General features: G+C 33.8%; 2 protein-coding genes across 4 annotated transcripts; one reads left to right on the top strand and one right to left on the bottom strand.

The window, feature by feature from the left end:
* Positions 1-16: 16 nt before the first annotated feature.
* On the top strand, positions 17-6,049 carry LOC106759881 (probable 1-acylglycerol-3-phosphate O-acyltransferase). Of its 3 annotated transcripts, none has more exons than XM_014643254.2 (10): positions 17-373; positions 603-787; positions 940-1,176; positions 1,493-1,539; positions 1,674-1,792; positions 1,897-2,057; positions 3,048-3,157; positions 3,235-3,334; positions 5,204-5,327; positions 5,656-6,049. In XM_014643254.2, the coding sequence occupies exons 2-10, from the start codon at positions 651-653 to the stop codon at positions 5,779-5,781; spliced, it is 1,161 nt and encodes a 386-aa protein (XP_014498740.1). In that variant the 5' UTR covers positions 17-373; positions 603-650; the 3' UTR covers positions 5,782-6,049. The 3 variants fall into 3 exon arrangements, with proteins under 3 accessions (XP_014498740.1, XP_014498739.1, XP_022636742.1); XM_014643253.2 differs by having other exon boundaries at positions 17-389; XM_022781021.1 differs by lacking the exon at positions 17-373 and having other exon boundaries at positions 414-787.
* Positions 6,050-7,850: 1,801 nt separating this feature from the next.
* Positions 7,851-11,600, bottom strand: LOC106759960 (probable LRR receptor-like serine/threonine-protein kinase At4g36180). The gene has a single exon (XM_014643364.2). It carries the CDS (start codon positions 11,304-11,306, stop codon positions 7,920-7,922), a length of 3,387 nt encoding a protein of 1,128 aa, XP_014498850.1. The 5' UTR covers positions 11,307-11,600; the 3' UTR covers positions 7,851-7,919.
* Between the last annotated feature and the right edge of the window lie 4,703 nt (positions 11,601-16,303).

Below are 16,303 nucleotides of genomic sequence, written 5' to 3'. Positions count from 1 at the left end.
TATGTGTATGGAATCGATTTGATGTTTACCAGAATCAATTCTATGATTTTTCATAATCGGTTCCAAAAGTGATTTGTTTTTATTCATCATCCACCAAATCAGTTATAATATTTTAGAACCAATTCCCCTCATTTACGTTGTACATGATTAAAAGGGGGATAATATTGTAAACATTTCTTTCCTTCTAATAAGCTATGTTTACTCGTAATTCAGTCATTCAGAGTCTCTTTTAACAGTAAATCAACACAGCCTTGACATTGAATAAAATCTTGACCTTGCGGGAAGACTTTTTGTTCTTTGCATCGAAGTCAAAAGGATACCGTGTTTGTGTTTACAGCATGCAGCATGATCATGGATGCCCGTCACTGCTCACGTAAGCAGTCCCTGCGGTATCTTGTTTCTATATTTTGCTACCTCATATAAATAGTTTTCTTCCATTGCCTTCTCAATTCGCGTTCAAACTCTTTCCATAATTTTTTTAGTGATAATGATCATTTCAACCGATTGATTACATTTCCATCGATTGATTCCGCGTCTAAATCACTCTTGTTTTTTTTCCTGTTTTGGTATTGCGTACTCCGCAATCTACCACCGTTCGTAAGTTCATCTTCCAATCAATTTTTGAGGAATAGCACCGGAGATTCTTAATAATGTCGGAAACGATTAGAGAAAACGACGACAGATCAACGTTGAAAACGTCGAGAAGCTCCAGGTTCTGGCCTCGTTGGATTCCCACTTCCGTCGATGATATCATCGCTGCCGAGAAGCGCCTTCTCTCCGTCGTCAAGTAACTAATTCTAAACCCTAAATTTCAAATGTATTCGCCCCAAAAGTTTTCGGGGATTCTTTATGTTAAAATTGAAAATCCTTATACAGTGGGTTTTTTTATGTGCGTTTGACTATTAATTTACGATGGTAATTGATTGTTTGGGTTGGCAGAACCGGTTGTGTTCAAGAGCACGTTAACATAGGTTCTGGTCCTCCTGGCTCTAAAGTGAGATGGTTCCGTTCAGCTAGTAACGAGCCGCGGTTTATTCACAGCGTCACATTTGACAGTAAACCTGATGCTCCTACGCTTGTGATGATTCATGGTTATGCTGCTTCCCAGGGGTTCTTTTTTCGCAATTTTGATGTGCTTGCCTCTCGATTTAGAGTCATTGCTGTTGATCAACTTGGGTGAGTGAGTTATGCTCTTCTTCATCCTAATGTGGCCGCATTTTATTGTTGTCTCAAACTGCTTTTCTGGTTTTGTGCTCCATTTTGTTCTGGGAAAGGATAAGTGGATTGGATGTATCATAAAAGGATGGGTGCTCATTTATCTATCTTATTTGAGCCCTTTAATAAGTCGTTGCTGTTGAACCTTCGAGATGGGTTCCTTTTGTTTACTATGGTAATTGACGGGAGAAGCAGTGTCAAACTTTGGCGTTCTAATTTGCCTTGTGCATATGATTGTGCCTTTTTCTCACTCCCGATTTTGAAACTTATTTTGCAGCTGGGGTGCATCAAGCAGACCTGATTTTACTTGCAAAAGCACTGAAGGTTAGTTAAGTGTTAAGAATGCAATGATACAGCTGGTTTGAAATTTGAACGGTGAAGTTTTACACAGTTGCTCAACTTGGAAGTCGCTACTGTGGCAACTTCTTAGAAATCATATTTGGTTGTTGATCGTGCAGAAACTGAGGCATGGTTCATTGATTCTTTTGAGGAATGGAGAAAAGCCAAAAATTTGAGCAATTTTATACTACTTGGACATTCTTTTGGTGGTTATGTTGCTGCTAAATATGCGCTCAAGGTGAATCTCTTCCCACATTGCACGGCATTAAAATACTAAGTAGTGTGACTTTTTATTTTATTTTGTTGATTGTTCTGATGCATGTTGTAATCATTTTAATATAGCACCCTGAGCATGTACAACACTTGATTCTGGTTGGATCTGCTGGATTTTCATCAGAATCAGATGCAAAATCTGAGCGGATTACAAGGTTTCGAGCAACATGGAAGGGAGCAGTTTTGAACCATCTGTGGGAATCTAATTTTACACCTCAAAAACTTGTCAGGTAAAACTACTCTGTCTCTGTTATCTTATCTGTAAGTGCTTTGGGTGAAACAAGCTTTGGTGACAAGGGTTTGATTCTGCTTGAACGGAGAAATTTGTATTTTCTGTATGCCACATCTAACATTCAATCTATAAATCAAGCAATATGGTTTATCTTTAATTCACTACTTTTGTTTGGCACTTGGTATGTTTATGTCAATTGGTACAATAAATGACAAATATACAAAATAGGAATAGAACGGAGTTGGTTAAAATGATAGTTCCCGATATACAATTTGTTCGTTTTTTAAATGGAATAACTTTCCGAGAAATTCAATTGTCTGGTACATGGAATAAAAGCAGGATTGAATATCCAATTGTATAAACACAGTTACTAGAGCGGAGGATCAACACCTGTACTATATAGTGTTTAAATTCATTTTTTTTTTCATAATTTTAATAGAGAATCATTTACCAAAAACTAGAGAATATATTATTTTATAGGGAAATGATTGAGTATATGCACATGTTCTGGATAAAATACTTAATTCATTTTTCATGACTTTTTCATCCATTTACACAATTGCATTCAAACAACATTGCTATATATAATCATTATTCTTTAATTTTTTTACATGAATATTTAAAATTAATTTAGACACAAAAGTTTGGTTAAAAATAAAATTAGATTTTATAAAAGGTAAACTTTAATAAAGGGTGACGATTTATTCTTACTTTAAAAAATGAGAATATGTTTGGAAAAGAAATTGAATCACGTTCCATTAGTTATTATGGAATCACCAACCCAACCTCTTTGCTGAGGAATGGCGCGAAACACAGTTCTGTGGAATGAGTCATGTCAACAAACATGAGAACGCATATTCCATACAATAAAGCATTGCAATAGAATCATCATTTGTCAATACCAACATACCATTAGTTTTTGCCAAGTTGAACATTTGATTTTATTAAGTTTTCTTTGTTTAATATTCTTCTTATATATATTTGGCAGAGGTTTAGGTCCTTGGGGTCCCAACATAGTCCGCAAGTATACAAGTGCTAGGTTTGGTACACATTCTACTGGGGAAATACTAACAGAAGAGGAATCAACATTGCTGACAGGTATTGCAAGATAATTCATTGAAATATGGTATAGATGTACGAGCGCATTCTAATTTTAGTCTTTCTGTGCATTAAAGATTATGTTTACCACACACTGGCGGCCAAAGCTAGTGGGGAGCTGTGCTTAAAATATATTTTTTCATTTGGAGCATTTGCTAGGATGCCCCTTCTTCTCAGGTTTGGTGATTATTATCTTTCCTATTGTTAAATTACAATTTGTCTTCAATTGATTTGTTCTTACTTTGTTATCGTACAAAAATGTATTCATATTTCTGATGTAGTCTTCCGTTAACTGAAATTCAACAATCACATGACATAATTAGAATAATTTTTTATTTATAATACAAAATCAGCATATACATTACAATGATTTCTGAAACAAAGTTTTAGTTGAAAAACACTGCGTGAGTCGTCTTAAAGTCAGTATCGTCCAATGATGGGTTGACTCCTGACAGACATTTGAAAAAGTGTACTTAACTCTTTTTTATGCAAATAGACACCTTCAATTTCAGTTCTGTTCTAATTAATCCTTCAAATTTACTCTCTTTGCAAACAAATTTCTTAAAATTTGATTTTTTGCCCCAATGAATCCTTTAGCTATATTTGTTTCCATGCATAAACATCAATTTTAGTTTCATCTCAATTCTTTTTTGAAACTAAGTGACTTATATTAAAAGGACAGGCAAAAAGCCAAGCACAAGGTGTAACTAAGAGCCTGTAAAACAGAAATACAACCAAATTAGGAGATGCAAAAAACACTTCCTGCCACTCGGTACAGCAGAAATTATCTTAAGTGTGTACAATATATATTCCACCAGCTAATCAATCAAGAAAAAATAATACATATATTCTACCGGATATAGGTGCCCTACGTTTAATGTTATGCATCCCATATATTGATGTGATTTCCAGTGCTTGCTTGAACTCTTGTGTGTTACATTCCAAAATCTTAGCAGACGTTAGAACCACCACTTCAGTTCAAATCTGAATGTTTGAAATATATCACCAACTACTTTCCAGATATCACGAGCAATTTAAATAAATATTAACTAATATTAAGGTTATGCAGAACCTCAATTACAACTTCCACTCCTATTCAACTGTCATATCCACCGTAAGAAGTTTATGAATAAACTACTTAAAGATACTCAGCTGTGTACTTAAAGATACGCATCTGTATACTTAAAGATCCTCATCTCAATTAATTCCGTAAAAAAATACCCTTTATTAAGTAGTCTCTTGTACTAATTATTAAAGAGATAAACTACTAACACAGAAGAAATCCTAACAATTGATTTATTTAAAACCTCTATCATTTATAATTGATAATTTATAAATCATTTCCCAACATTAAAATATAATAAAATTAAAAATTAAAAATTAAAAATTAAAAATCCAATTGGACTTTTTTATTGTTTCTCTTTTTTTTTTTTTTAATTTATACTTGTTTACTTTTATTCATAAAAAAGGGATTGTAACATAAAAGAAAAAAATAATGATTAATGAATGATTATTCAACATAAAATAATTTAACACTAATTTGATATAGGGAACTATTTGTGAAAAAGATTAATTGTATAGATGGATTAGAATGAAAATAAATTTCTAGGTGTCTATTTACTAAAACATTACAAAGAAATTTGTTCATAGAGAGATCATGAAGCAAACATCAACTTTCTCGCTTCGCAGATTTAGATGAATATAGTAAATTTTAATGTCAATGCCATATGTAGGCTTTAGTGGAATTCTCGTTAAGGCTTTACCTGGATACTCGTTTACTTGAGCCTCCACTTTTCTTGACTTCGTGTTCTATGTTTTATTGCTATTTTTTCCTGCATCCACTATTTTTTTTTTCTGCACCGCAAGATTGTTTTTTTTTTTTTTTTTTTTGCTTTTTCCTCCATCACAGTATTTTTTTTGGTTCACCTCTCACGTTCCTGAATGTGAAATAAATATTCTGGAATGAATGGAAGGTGAATCAATAAATTAGTGGAGTGGAATAAGTTAAAGCCTGTGTTTATATGCTCCATCGTTTTGGTCTTGCAGTGCCTCCGATTGGAAGGTGTCCACCACTTTCATATATGGTTTCGAAGACTGGATGAATTATCAGGGTGCCCAAGAAGCTCGTAAGCATATGAAGGTTCCATGCGAAATCATCAGGGTTCCTCGGGTATATCTTTTTTCACGTTTCTCCTGATGCAGAGTTATTTTTAATGAGATTAAATACGGTTTTAATCCTTTCCAAGAATGTTCACTTGTAATCCTTCAAAAAAGATCATACTATTTTATGAAAATATGTCATGCATGATAACAAAGCGACTAAAATAAGAGACGAATTCCCGTCAAGAATAATCTGATGCATTTTATAAATGAGATTATGACGACAGGATTTTTTTTAGAGAGATTAAAAAGAATGTAACCCTATATGCAAAAGGAATAAAAATATATTTTTCTTTTTTTTTATTATTCTAACAAAAAATAGTAATTACTTGTTGCAGGCCGGGCACTTTGTGTTCATTGACAACCCAACTGCCTTCCATTCAGCTGTTTTTTATGCTTGTCGAAGATTTTTTATTCCTGATCCAGACAGCGAATCTCTTCCTAATGGGTTAACCTTTGCATAGTCTTGGTCTTAGTGCCAACCCCTCCTATATGTGCATGTATAGTTTCACCGAACCTTTTACATAGACCAATTTATAATTACAACTTCAACAAAAAAAGAAAGAAAGAAACCATTTGTAGTAGAAATTTCAGTTTTACTGAAATTTGTTCCATTCAAAGCTTCTTTACCCATTCGATAGATATGCTGTGAAGGTAAATTTAGAAATTATTGTAATATGAGCAAATATCTTTTATGAGAGAAAATAAAATATCTTCTGATTTATTGGTTGACCCTCACACTCACTATTCTGAGTCGTTGCTGAGTCTGGTTTATATATGTTACAACTTTTTACCATTTTTCGGTATTTCTCCAACTCTGGTTGTATTGAAAAGATGTCCCAATCAAGAAAGGATTGGAACTGCAGCACTGCTTTCAGGTGCGAAAACAACTATACAAGTTTAAGCAGCGACTGAGGCAGTCGTTTAACCAATGTTGGATGGATTTATTTTAAACTCAAACTGAGATGATAATTGAGTTCATTTAAATTAAAAAGAAATGGTCATAAACAATGACCGTCACATGCTTTCCCTGTACTATTCACTCGCATCTCACCCGTGGACTGTCATAGAAGGGAAAAGTGAAAAGGACCCATCGTTTACTGCACTAAATACGCCGAGTGACTGAGTCTGGCAGGTGCAGAAGTGCATGAGCTTTTAAATTCCGGGTTTTGGGTTGTGGGCCATCCTTCTTTCTTACATGTTGAAATGAATTTAACATCAACTTATGTTTTTGTTTTCCTTTCGACCATGCACTGCAATGCAACCCAAACCTACATCGTATTTATTTTATCACACAAACAAACAACGTAACATCTTACCGTCTTTTCCAATTCAACCGTCTGTGCCTCGGAATTGGATTCCTTTAACTGGGCCCATCAACATACATGACATTTTTCGTGCCAATATATAATGGCTTCACAAAATTAGTGAGGTTGCGACAACGCACTCGGAGGGTCCACCTTCTGCTCAGAATCCCTCTCAATCTAATTAGTATTTAGTCTATTTTTCACCAATATATAAATCCATGCTGACGTTAAAAATGTTACCATGGACCCCACTTGGCAGTTCTTGTCATCATTTCTATCTGGATTTGTCCTCTGCAGATATATACTTCAGAACAAAAAAAATAAAACTATAACCTCTTTCCCCAGCTCACTACTCAAAATAACAAAGGACATGTACATATGTAATAATGAACGATATAATTATGTTTAAAAAGTATTAGTACATGTTACAATAACAAAATACACGAAAAAATCACGCCATTTGTAACAAAAATATTAATATAATCATATTGAAACAGTTTAGATCACTTATGTCTTATGTCCGTATAACTCAAATGATTCTCTGAACCAAAAGATGATAATTCTATTCATCTTGTGATATGGTTGGAAAGTCAATGAAATCAACCATGGGGGGAGAGAAGCTCGAAAACGAACTTCACAAAGTGTTAGTGATACTGCTCCACTAAAATGTTATCCCAAACATTTTCGATTCTGACTCCTAACTCGTTACTTCATTTGATTTATTACAAAACATTCAAAACTAAAATAAAACCTTTGCACTTAAGTTTTTTTTTATGAAATCTTTTCGTTCCTCAACCTTTTCGTTTTCTATTCGGATCCAAAATAATAACTATTCTTATTATAAAGTTAAAATTATTAAAAATAAATGTAGAATGAAAGGAAAAATCTGAAACCCGACATATTCAAACGTCTTATTCCCCCTTTTCAATGCGTCTGTCTGATCCATTTGAAGCTCCATGTCATTATAACGGTAACTTTCCTGGAAGTTCCTGACTCGACACGTGGGCACATGGCTTTGTGCGACGGCCATCATGGAGCTACTCCTTTTGGCGGGAATCATTTGGTCCATCTCTCACCCACAAGCAATTTCGTAGTAAGCGTACTTTGACCACATGAAAACGGCGCCGTTCTTCAAAGCTACACGAATTCTTCTTTTGGCGCAGCCAACACCAGTAATAATAACAGGACCGAGAAAAGATGATTAAAGAACTCAACCCCCTCCAAAATTTGGATAATTTAATTCAATTCAGCAAAATAACAATACAATTTCATCAACAATAAAATAAAATAAAAAATCAAGCAGGAGAAGGTAGTGTTGTGGGATCGGCCGATGATGGGATTTCCGGTCCGACCCGACAACCTTGGAGCATGAAAGCAACGTCCGACATTGACGGTCGATCAAGAGGATCCGTTGCTGTGCAGAGGAGACCCACTTTCACACCCAACAAAAACTCTTCCCATTCCGATGACTCTGGGTCTAGCTCAAGCAACCCTGGCTCCAACAACTCCGATATTTGGCCCCTTTGTAACTGCTTCTTCACCCACTTCACTATGTCCTCATCTTCCGTGAACATCACCGGTTTCTTCCCCGTTAGTATCTCCAACAACACTATCCCAAAGCTATAAACATCACTCTCCTTTGTCGCCACCCCACTCGATACAGCTTCTGCTGAAACATACCCCAATGTCCCTACTGGAGTCGACGACGACGATGCTTCTGCCGCTGCTGCGACTGTCAACCGCTCCAATCCAAATTCAGACAAATGGGCTTCAAAATCCGCATCGAAAAGAACATTTTGAGGCTTCACGTCACCATGAACTATTGGCACCGAGTGCAAGAAAGCTAGCCCTCGAGCAATTCCCAGTGCAATGAGGTGACGCATTGGCCAATTTAGCACATGGCCATCTTGCTGAGACGCCTCTTGAAGCAGTGTGCCAAGGTTTCCATTGGGCATGTAGTCATACACAAGAAGTCTCACATCTGGTGGACCCGCATAGTAACCACGAAGAACTGTCAAGTTTCGATGCTTCACTTTGCCCAGTGATTCTGCTTCCTTGCGGAAGTTAGCCTCGTCTAAGAACCCATCCACGAAGCGACGAATGGAGAGAACCATTCCATCTTGGAAGGAGGCTTTGAACACGAGGCCATATCTTCCCCTGCTTAACACGTTCTCTTCATCGAAGTTTCTCGTTGCTTCCAATGTCTCCGCGTACGTGATCTTGTTATTGAACATCACTAGCTTTGGTCCTCCGTTTTCACCGCTCCCTCTACTACCTGCACTTGTTGAGGGGCTCCGTTTCTTCTCACCGGTCACCCCTTCTCGAAGCTTCTTCCGCCACCTCAAGAGGCTGTAAACATACCCACAACAACACAACGCCAAAAGGCACAAGCCAGCCACTCCCACGCCTATCAACATTATTAGCCTTCTCTTCTTTCTCCTTCTCACCTTTGCACATTCCCTCTGCAAGGGCTTCCCGCACAAACCTTGGTTCATTGCAAACACGGAAGGGTTATTGAATCTGACACCAAGCACGTATGGAATCTCACCCTCAAGATTATTACTAGACACGTTTAAATAATCCAAACCAGAAATGCTTGACAGTTCAACAGGAATTTCCCCATTCAAAAGATTTGAAGAAAGGTTCAACACGGTCAAATTAGACAGTTTTGACAAGGAACCGGGAATGCGACCCGTGAAGTGATTACCATCCAACAAGAGTGAACTCAAGGCAGAGCACTCTGATATCTCATCTGGGATATCACCTTTCAACCGATTGTGCCCCAAATTAAGCTCCTTTAAATGAGATAGCCGAGAGATGTCACCAGGAATGTTACCCTCTAGAAAATTTGACTGCAGCTGCAATACTTCAAGTTGCGAACAACCACCAATCTCGGACGGTATTTCACCAGAAACACCATTGTGAGACAGAGAGAGAATCATTAAAGAACTGAGGAACCCGTAAGTTAATGGAATGTCACCGACATATTCATTAGAGCTGAGATTAAGATATCGCAGACTAACTATGCTGCTGAACCCCTCAGGAACTTTACCACTCAAACGGTTCTCTTGAAGTGCCACAACTTGCAGACTAGGTAACCCAAAAACCTCAAGGGGCAACTCACCCGAGAGGTTCTGCTTGCTCAAGTCCAGAACCGTTAGTCTCATTAAATTACCCAACGAAGCAGGAATCCTTCCTGAAAATCCACATCGACTCAAATTAAGAACTTGCAAACCCGTCATGTCCCCAATATTTGACCAAAGTTGACCCGAAAACTCGTTATTGCTGAGATTTAATTCAGTCACGTTCCCCAGTTTCATGATCTCCTTAGGCACCACACCGGTCAACTTATTGTCACTCAAATTAAGCGTTTCGAGCGCAGAAAGTGCTCCAAAACTAGAAGGAATTGAACCGGTAAAAAGATTACCTGCAAGAGAAAACTCCTTCAGGTTTCTCATATCCCCGAGAAATTCAGGAATTAACCCAGAGAAACGGTTCCCCTCGAGATCAAAAACCTTTAACAACCTACAATTCACAATGCTAGGCGGAACACCACCGGATAACAAATTATTCGCGACTCTAAACTCTTCCAAAGCTAAAAAGTTACCAATATCATCAGGGAGAGAACCAGTAAAGAAATTTCCCGAGAGCTGAAGCACCTTCAACGATTTCGTAGTCCGGGTCAACCACCAGGGAAATCGTGTGGGAGCAATGTGATTTTCTTGAACATCCAAAATTTCTAAAAGACTATTGCATTCTTCACTTTGAGGTGCAGAAAAGCCCGTAAAGGAATTGAAACCAAGATTCAAGCTTTGTAGGTGAGTGTTGCAGAAAACAGACTTGGGAACCAAACCGGAAAGTTGGTTCCGTGAAAGTGAAAGTATCTGAAGTTTTGGTATGGTTACTAAGGTAAGAGGAAGAAGTCCGGTCAGAACATTGTCCTCTGCACTAAGGTGTACCAGAGAGGAACAGTTGGCAAGGGCAGACGGAAAAGTTCCATGAATATGGTTAGAATCTAACCAAAGATATTGCAAATTTTGCAACTTTCCCAGTGAACCAGGAATTCCTCCACTCAACCTGTTGTAAGAGAGATTCATGAGTTGAAGCTGAGATTTGGACGAGAAATTAGCTGGAATATCGCCGGAGAAGGCATTATCAGATAGGTCTAAAAAACGTAGGGAGACGGAAAGTTGGTCTGGGATTTCTCCGGTGAATAGATTGCGCGCAAGGTTAAGAATTTGGAGGTTAGTGAGGTTGAGAAGCTGTCGAGGAAGGTGACCGGAGAGGCGGTTGTTGTGGAGGTAAACTGCGCGTAGGAAGAGGCATTGAGAGAGGGAGGGAGGAATGGAGGAGTTGAGATTGTTGGAGTGGAGGCTGAGTTTACGGAGTTGGAGGAGGCTGGAAAGGGAGGGAGAGAGTTCACCGGCGAGCTGGAGACGGGGAAGACGGAGGTGGTGAACTCGGTTGTTGAGACAGACAATGCCACGCCAGTCGCAGGGTGCGGAGGGCGTGGAAGGGTCCCAACCGTCGAGGGAACCCAGAGGGTCATGGAGGTTGAGCTTGAATGCTGTTAAGGCTTGAATCTCCAAAGCAGTGGTGTTCTGCGCAGCGGTTGTGGTTATGGTTAAGATGGCGAAGAAAGCGACCAGTCTGAAGGTGAAAAATATAACCGTTGTTGCCATTTGGGTGTGTATGTGTTATTGGAATTGTGGTGGTGGTGATGAAGGTGGTGATTGTGAGAGGTTAAAGTGAGATTTTAGGTTCAGGGGCTGACACCATTTTTGTTTGGTAGTGCTCTGTGTTGTGTTTTTGTGTACTTTGGAGTTTTGAGAATAGAGAGAGGAGCGTTTGTAAGCGAGCCATGTTCCCCGCAAATGACAAGCCTTTAAGTTATGTTACGGATGGCTTTGGTCGCAATTGCTATTTTATTCCTTAAATGGTTTGATTTGAAGGGTTTTTTGGAACCATGGTGTGTGGTGTGGTCCACGCTTACCTTACCCTGTTACTGTTTGTTAGCTATTTTCTGCATCTCACCTCGGACTCAATGCTTTCACTTATTCATATCACACATTCTAAATGATATATATCATAATGTCATTTTAATCTCTTTATTCAAAATATTTACTTTTCAATTTTTGTTTTGAAAATAAAACATTCATAATGTATTGTCGTTAAATTTTAATTGGAAAAGATGTAAACTTTTTTAAATTTTACGGGAAATGTTTGTTATCCAACGTTACTTTATATGAGTATTTATAATTTATGATATCGGTTTAAGTTATAGTAATTCTTTTACTAATTAGTCAATAATTTACTGTTTAGAAACACTAGTTAAAAATGTGATTTTGATAGTTTGAAATAGATATCACATAACTATTATTTTTAACTAAAATCTTGTATGAATTATTGTATTTGTTTTCTACAGATGTAATGCACAAAATATTTTAAAACTAGGGAGTAATGATTAATATTGTCACTCCTACTGTCTTAACATTATTTCAACAACTAGGTGAGATAGTTATTTAAAAACTAATTACTAAAATGATTTTTTTTAATGTTTAAACATTAACAACAAATTAAAACTTAAAACTTATGATAGTTTTGGTAAATGATATTTCATAATATTTTACATGATATATAGTATTGTTAAAGTTTATAAAACTTAATGTATAGGTTAAGTATATTTATTCCATTATTGGGTATATGAAAACAATTTAACCCTGCTTTTTAAGTCATATACTATTTTTAAACTATTTAGTTTGTTTGAAGTCATTGGATAATAAAAATTGTTAAAAGTTTATTAATGATTATCACTTGTCTTTAATTAAAAATATTTTCATTGATAAAAATTTATAATAAGACTTGGATAATGTGATAAATGCATTAAAACTAAATAAAATACACCAATTTATTCAGAATGGTGGATTAATTTAAAACTTGAAACTGGTTAATTATAGGCATGAGTAGTTGTGATGTTAATAACATTTAATATTATGAGTACCAAAAAATAGAAATGGTTTCGTGAAGATATGAATTAACATTGAATATCATGAATGAAGGAATGACATAGTAGGAGGTATAGGGTTTTATTAGCTTCCATGCAACACACTTCCCTGTCAAGGATTATAGACTATGTTTCTTATTATTTTTAAATTAAATATTATAAAACAATTTTTTAGATAATTTTGTTATTAATACGAAAAATCTAATTGTTGTTCACTAAAATTCTTTGAGAAAACTTGAGGTTTTCCTCCTAATTCTATTTTTCATCAACAAGATTTAAAGCATAAACCTTATATAAAGACTGAGTTTAGTAAAGTGAAAACTAGGGTTTACAAAATAATTTTGCATTTTACTTATATTTTCTTACCATTTGTAATTTTTCATCACTTACATTTATTTTATAACAACTTAAATATAAATTAAAATTACAATTTTACATTATGATTTAAGGTTTGTTCTTTTATAAGATAAACTTTAATGGTCTATCTCAGTCGCTTTTAATTTCGAACATACTACTAGTTTTTATTTATTTTTTCTATTGTTATTTTCAAATAAAAGCATTTAAATTTGGATAATGATATTTAGACAACATTTTTTTTATAACATTTGAATATTTGAACATTTTAAATTTAGCTAATCTTGTTACTGTTTAAATTTTGATTAAGATATAAATAATGTGTATTGATTAAGATAAATAATTTTCATAATATCTTATTGTTTTTAAAAGTTATATCTCTTTCACTTATCAATGTATAACAAATTAATTAGTAAATTTTACTTTTCTTGCCACGGTTTTTTTTTTTTTTTTTTTTTTATATTTGACAGATACTTATGAGAAAATTATTATTTATCATTGAAATATAAAAATGTAGAAACAAAAATTATTTATTAAAAAAAAATTAAGTAATTAAGTTTATTTGTGTAAATTATTAAAATTTAGTGGATGAGATTAGACATTAATAAATAATTTGATAGTAGTTTAATAATAGATAAAAAATAAATTGAATAAATAATAAATCTTATTAAAATAAACTCAAATTCATAATTTTAATGTCACATTAAAAAATAAATTTTAAATTTACTTAAACTTTACAAAATTGATTTGTAAAATAAAATTTTCATTTATTTATATATTTTAAATTAATTTTATTTATAATTAAAATTAAACTTTTAATATGAATAACATTTTTTTAGGTCTCACAAATTTAAATTTAATATATAGTGTTGGGATTAAATTAAAAAAAGAGAGTTAAAATTACACTTTTAAACCTAAAAAGATAAATTAAAAGTTCTTAAATCAATGCATTGGAGTCTTGTGTTTAAAAGTTGCTACAACTAACCTCTTAAAAACATTAATTTTTTTTTATTTCTTTTCATGAAATGTTTCTTCTTGTTCTTTTGCAAAATGAGTCCAACTTTTTTCTAGCAAACACTAGTGGTTGTCTTTACAAAAAAAAAAAAAAAAAGCTACACTTACGAAAAAAAATACATTTTCAACCAATTGAATGGGTTAAAATTTATGTTCATTTTATAAAACAAGCAGAGTATGTTGAAGAAAGTATACTATAGATGGAAATATGAAATTGATGAAGATAGATGGAAGAAGCGCTTAACATTACCAAACTTTTTTTATTATGCTCTTAATTGGAACAATAAATAAACAAAAGGACAGAGAGAAAAGGTATTTGTTCATAAGAACATTATCCATTGCTCATTCATTTCAGGAGAAATAATCAACATCACTTTCTTATGAAACCTTTTTTGGTAGTTTTCTTTTGTATTGTGTGTGTTAGGTAATTAAAAAAGGTACAAAATCACACTCCCTTCAAAGATCAACACAAATACTATCTAACCATTCAACATTTTTAGGGTTACATTTGTTATATGATATGTTATCATTTAATGCACAAAACTATTTTTTAAATGATGATACTTTGTGTAGTTCGAATTTAAATTATAAAAAAATTGGACCCTCCTTTTTCAATAAAGGAAAGGAGTATAGTTTTGTGAGAAGTTGGTGAGTTGACTTTATTACTGTATCCTCCAAATATAAGAGAGAAGAAGTCACAGACAAATAAAACAGCATTTATAGGGCAGTCCATACAATTCCATGAACAGACATATTCTTACCTACAAAATCTTTGGACCACATCTCTTTTATAAACAAAACAAACACTTTCTTCACTATTAAATATGAATATATATTTGTAATTACAGTTACTTTTTAATGATAATTTTCTAAATATTCTAATTTTAATTCTGACATTTAATTGGAATATTTTAAAAAATTAAAAGATTAGTAAAATTAAATACAATTGATTGATTTTCTTTACATTGATGGTTCACCCACCAAAGAGAAGGAGTTGTATCATAAATGGGTGTAGAGGGTAGCCAGCATTGTAATATCAATCAACCCATTTTAGTTGTGAACACAATAAGCATAGTTGTTATATTTTAGAAGATGAAGATAACTGCTATATTAAATTTACAACTATTTTTAGAAGAATATCCAAAACGGCTACAACAAAATAAGTTTATGATATATTGGTTATAAAACCTTGTTGATAAAACAAAGAGAGTGAAATTATTGGTTCAAACACTATTATTATGCCAAAATTTATAATTATTTATTGAAATGTTATTTTTTTTCTAGTTAAAAACATAACTTAAATGTCACCATTCCATTATAATTTAATTTATGGGAAAACTTGTGATAATTCAAAATTCTTATTTTTCAAAAGATTCTTCTCTCCAACTTTAGTTCTCTACAAAATTTTTATTTTCTCTCTCAAATTTCTTATTTAGTTATAGTTCTTTTTAGGATCCAATATCATTAGACTAATTTAAGCGAAAAATTATATAAGGACCCAAAGTCAAATTCTCTAAATGGTGAGTTCAAATTTCTATTCCTTTTCTGTAGAGTAATTTGTTGTTTTTTAAATGTAAGTTTTTTTATGAGTGTATATTTGTACATTTGTTTAATTTTAATTTTGAATTTTTAATTGGTTTTTGTTCTTTAAACAATCATTTTAATTAGAATTTGTTATAATTGTGTTTATGGAGCATGGATATAATAACATGTTAAAAATAATTTTTTAATCTCATAAATGTTCTTTATATATTTTGAGGTATGTCAGTACAATTGTATCTGAGTTGAAATTATAAAGGTATGAAAATAAATTTTTTAAGACTTTGTGACAACTTAAAGATAAATTCAAAAAATAATAAATAATCAAAACCATAAAAATTCAAGTCAAACATTGTATGAAGAAGGCAAGGATGAAAAAGTGAAAGATTTTGGCTATGTTAGGAAAAGGAAATGAGCAACAAAAAATGGACCTATTCTCCTCCACAAAAAAAGCTTTGATAATTCAAGAATATTTATGATGTTACCTTTGAATTAAGTATTGTTATGTTGCCAAATTTGTATCATACTATTCAACTTAGGTTACCGATGTTAGAGCACCCCTTCTAGATTTTCTCTAGCCACCCTTTTTCTTAAGTCAACCTAACCTCTTTTAAGAGCACACCAAACACTACCATAGCCTCATCCCCTTTGCTTGAGTAATATAACTTGGAGGAGGAGCCACTCGCTCACCACATAAAACCCATTATATATGCAAAATATTCCCACCACCATCAAGCTTTCGTAACCACCAACTCATTTGGAAGCCTC

The sequence above is a fragment of the Vigna radiata genome, chromosome 5 (assembly GCF_000741045.1).
Source record: "Vigna radiata var. radiata cultivar VC1973A chromosome 5, Vradiata_ver6, whole genome shotgun sequence".
Lineage (NCBI taxonomy): Eukaryota > Viridiplantae > Streptophyta > Magnoliopsida > Fabales > Fabaceae > Vigna > Vigna radiata.
This window is presented reverse-complemented; position numbering and strand designations above follow the sequence as displayed.